The 4,218-nt window shown below is 45.2% G+C and overlaps 1 protein-coding gene across 1 annotated transcript; it reads right to left on the reverse strand.

The window, feature by feature from the left end:
* Nucleotides 1–2,155: 2,155 nt before the first annotated feature.
* LOC113210545 (uncharacterized) lies at nt 2,156–3,930 on the reverse strand. Its single transcript, XM_052269555.1, has 6 exons — nt 3,820–3,930; nt 3,511–3,785; nt 3,230–3,345; nt 2,889–3,103; nt 2,544–2,784; nt 2,156–2,435 (listed from the first exon to the last, which is right to left on the reverse strand). The coding sequence occupies exons 2-6, from the start codon at nt 3,743–3,745 to the stop codon at nt 2,343–2,345; spliced, it is 900 nt and encodes a 299-aa protein (XP_052125515.1). The 5' UTR covers nt 3,746–3,785; nt 3,820–3,930; the 3' UTR covers nt 2,156–2,342.
* Between the last annotated feature and the right edge of the window lie 288 nt (nt 3,931–4,218).

The following is a 4,218-nucleotide window of genomic DNA, read 5'->3' on the forward strand; positions in this document are numbered from 1 at the left end:
GCTGCACCGCCTGATCACCCCCCTGCTCCTCCTCCCGCCAGAGAGTCAGTTTGGCGGCGAGCCCACCCGACAGAGAGGGAAGACCGCCTGCGAGCAGGACGGCGGCGGCGGCGGCGCGCTGAACAGCGTGGAACAGGTAGACGGGGTACCTTAAGGGGACGCAACTGCCAATCTGTGCGTGCGAGCGGCCGTTGACAAACGACGACGAGCATTCCCTCCTCCTGGGTACATAGGGACGTCTGCGGCGGCGGCGGCGCGGCGGGCAGCAGCTGCCGCACCGGCTCACTACTGACCGACCGGCCGAAAAGACAAAACGACACCGACTGCGCGTCCTGGGGGTCGTGCGGCCACGCAGGGCAGGACACTTTGAGACGGTGGTGGTGGTGGGGTACACCAGGTACACGATGAGCGACGGGCGGCCCGCACGCGCACGCCTAGGTCGCCTAATGCCGAACTGTCTAATTCGGCTAACGAATGCAGAAGAAGAGCGGGAGCGGGTAGGGTAGGACATAAAGATTCCTGAATGGTCGAGCTTCTACCCCGTCTACCGAATACCGAACAAGCGGGAATATCTCGACCATAAGGAAACGTTCATGTTCTACCTGCTCTTCTTCTGCCTCCGAAACACACTATTTTCGACTCACTCTGTCGGTGTCGTCGAGAGCCATCACTCTGGCATTCGCGCTGTCTCTGTCATTCACCCGCCTCCTCTTCCTGTCACTCTCTTTCTATTGTCCGAACTCGCCTCTTCAGTGAACTGGCCGTGCGCGAGGCGATTTGGTTTATTGCGTCACCTTCTTGCGTTTTCGTGCCGCAAAAGTGGGGGTCCGGGTATCCCGTGATGTCGCCGTCCACTCCGCGCCGCGCCGCCGCGCCGCCGGCCTCCTGACCCATCTCGAGAGCGACAGTGTCGACGGTAAAGACGATCTGCTTGTCGTGCTCTCGAGGCGCTTAGCGCTGCCATGAGGTGCAGGGGGGCGAGCCTTAGTCGCTAAGCGCGCGCGGTCACATCGACAAAAATCACCAACCTTTTAATGAAATAGCCAACAAACAAATAACAAAAAAAAAAACAAGAAAAAAAAGAGAGCGCATAAAACAACACCTCCCCCCTGTTTGTTTGCATCCATATGGACATTTTCAGCAAACCACCAAAATAGCAATAAATGATACTACATTAAAAAAAATCCGTCAATTTGACAAATTTATTGATTGATAAGGAAAAAGAAATTACTTCTCTTAAACAGGAGGTAGTTTTAGTAATATATCCATTTCAAAGATAATATACTGATAACTAAAGATGAAAAAATAAACTTCTCTGACACATGTGGTAGTTTAAGTTAATTCGTCCTTTTCAAAGATAACTGGTCAGGGAGGTTGTACATGCACATATAGAGAGTGCCAGCTGGTGCTGGCGGAAGGCTTTGCGCAAAGTGTTGATATTTTGAGCGGGCTAGTTCTGACAATTATTTCTATCTATGGTTTTTTAGGTAGGACAATTTCAGAGCCAGCCCGCTCAAGATGCAACACTGTTGGCAAAAAATGACCTCCTCACAAGTAGAGCAGTGGCACTGGGAAGGAGGGCTTATTTGGGTAGAAAGTACAGGGAAGGTCTGGTCGCGCTGCTCTGCTGAGGGAGGGGGGCGTGGCCAGTGGCCAGCCCGCATCGGCCCCAACAATGGGGCTCGAGGCAGGGCCCGAACAGAGCCCGTGGGGCCGAGCCACACTTAGAATGAAAACCTTCAAAATTTTTGTTAAGAGCTCTCAAAATAATACTATTAAATGTGGAAAAAGTTCATCGTTAAAACAGACACCAAGGTTTCTAATTTTGAATGGTATTACTTTCAAGTTTGAAGGAGTTGTGTCTTCTGAGATTTAAGTGTCCAGTAATAAGCAGGGTTAGGGACTTAGAATGAAAATGTCTAAAATTTGTTAAGAGATCTCAAAATAATACTATTAAACCTGAAAAAAAGTTCATTCTTTTGTTTGAGAACAGTGTTTGCATTTTCCAATGACATCATACTTAAATCTGTACGTATTCTGTGTTATGAGATGAAAGTTGGATCAGTTAAGGTGTGACACTGCACTGAGAACAATACTCGTTTTTACCACCAAGTAGATGATGGTGGTATGGTAAAGAACGAGTAAAAAAAGTCTGTCAATTTGACAAATTTATTGATTAATAAGGAAAAAGAAATTACTTCTCTTATACAGGAGGTAGTTTCAGTAATATATCAATTTCAAAGATAATATACTGAAGATAATATACTGATAACTAAAGATGAAAAAATAAACTTCTCTGACACACGTGGTAGTTTAAGTTAATTCGTCCTTTTCACAGATAACTAGTCAGGGAGGTTGTACATGTCAAGCACGGCTTCAGCTGCTGTCTGGTGGTTGGTCCTCTGGAATTCACCCCACTCTTTAGACTTCAGCACCTGCGAGAATTAAATTCAAACAAAAATAAAGGCGAAGTGGACAGGACACCTACAGCTTTCCAAAACAAAGCTGAAAAAAGGGGTGAGGGACAAGAGTTTAAGTCATACCTGATCACGATGTGATTTCAAGTAATGAAGTACAACTCTCCAGAGAGACGGACTGTTGTTTGCAGCACTTTTTTTCAATAAGTTGCAGCAGGTTGATGAAGCGTTGTTGATATTAGATGACAAATTATGCTTAAGCCTCTCTGAGACCTCATCACACAAGTCAGAGACCAAGTACATATCAGCAGCTACGAGAAGCTTGACCATGTCAACATTGTCTCCAAGACTTCCTGTGTAGATATACCTAAAAAACAAAAATGGAAAGAAGAGAGCAAACTATGTTAGGAGAATTGAAAAACACCAACAGTACATCTGTACAAGCCATAATAAACCAGTCACAGTTAGTACCTGAGCATCTCCTTGAGGACGGGTAGTTCCACATCAACGTTGACAGTGTGTCCATCCCACTCTGCGTCGAACGAAGCAGAAACAGTACATTCAGAGATTTTCGGTATTTTCAATGACCATGTCCATTTTGAGTCGGGCGAATCTAGATGATATTTGGATCCGGGAGCCGGGATCGGGATTGAAAAATCCACATTCGTAGTTGATAAGGCCATTGTCTGACGAAACCAAAAAGAGGTTATTGATGTACTTTCGGGATTAGTGATGTGCACAGCACGTTGCCATTATAACCTCTCTGTAACGCCACACAGCAATAAAGAAAGACGGGGTGTGACGAGACTTACCGTAATTATTGGAATAATAAAGCAGGAATCACTGCTATCCTGACCACTCTTACTACTACTGGATTGATTTTGCTCAAGGTGATTTTGCTTCATTCGCTCTTGTTCACGCTTCTTAATATCCGGGAGCCGGGATTATCGGGATTGAAAAATCCACATTCGTAGTTGATAAGCCCATTGTCTGACGCGTGGTCTGACGAAACCAAAACAGTTGCAACACTGACCACTCTCACTACTACTGGATTGATTTTGCTTCATTCGCTCTTGTTCACGCTTCTCAATTCTATCACTGAAGTCACTCTTACTACTACTGGATTGATTTTGCTCAGGGTGATTTTGCTTCATTCGCTCTTGTTCACGCTTCTTAATTCGCTCTTGTTCACGTTGTTTCTCCTTCTTAATTCTATCACTGAAGTCATCTATCCTCAGAGGCAGACCTAAATCTTTTTTATAAATCCTTGTTCTTGTTCTCTTCTCTGAATCAGGCACTTTTTCATTTGGATCATTATTACCATGCATATCAATCTCTAAATTAATATATTATCTAATGAGTACTAGTATATATATATATATATATACTATATATATGGTCGCGCCCCAGTGGCTGCTCTTGTAGCTGGAGTCACGGTAGAGAGTAGTGAGTGAGTGAGGATGCGACGGGTGCCCAGTCCGGACGACGACTATGGCTGCGAAAGCACTTTCCATGCGCTGGCGCAGGCGGCTGGCGACCGCACCCCGGTCGGTCCTGAAGTACAGTCGCCTCACTATAAGCAGTAACTTGAACATTGCGCGTCAAGAAAATAGTCCCTACCATCGTGATGGAAACCATCGCACTGCTGTTAACCGAATACATAGTAATGGACAAAACTTTATCGTTGAGCACAGTAAATATGTAAATAATTTTTATTCACCTCTGTGGCACACCAGCAAGTCCACAATAATTACTTTTCTCAAGAAAACTAGAAAATGTGAACCTTTTTTATCTGTTTATC

This window comes from Frankliniella occidentalis, unplaced genomic scaffold (assembly GCF_000697945.3).
Source record: "Frankliniella occidentalis isolate FOCC.00 unplaced genomic scaffold, Focc_3.1 Scaffold95, whole genome shotgun sequence".
In the NCBI taxonomy this organism is placed as follows: domain Eukaryota; kingdom Metazoa; phylum Arthropoda; class Insecta; order Thysanoptera; family Thripidae; genus Frankliniella; species Frankliniella occidentalis.

Bases quoted from the DNA above. Each gene is read 5' to 3' on its own strand.
- LOC113210545 (XM_052269555.1), bottom strand. From the start codon at position 3,745: ATGCATGGTAATAATGATCCAAATGAAAAAGTGCCTGATTCAGAGAAG. The intron at 2,785-2,888 runs GTACTAACTGTG...TTTGTTTTTTAG, and splicing joins GTCCTCAAGGAGATGCTCAG to GTATATCTACACAGGAAGTC. The intron at 2,436-2,543 runs GTATGACTTAAA...TAATTCTCGCAG, and splicing joins TGAAATCACATCGTGATCAG to GTGCTGAAGTCTAAAGAGTG.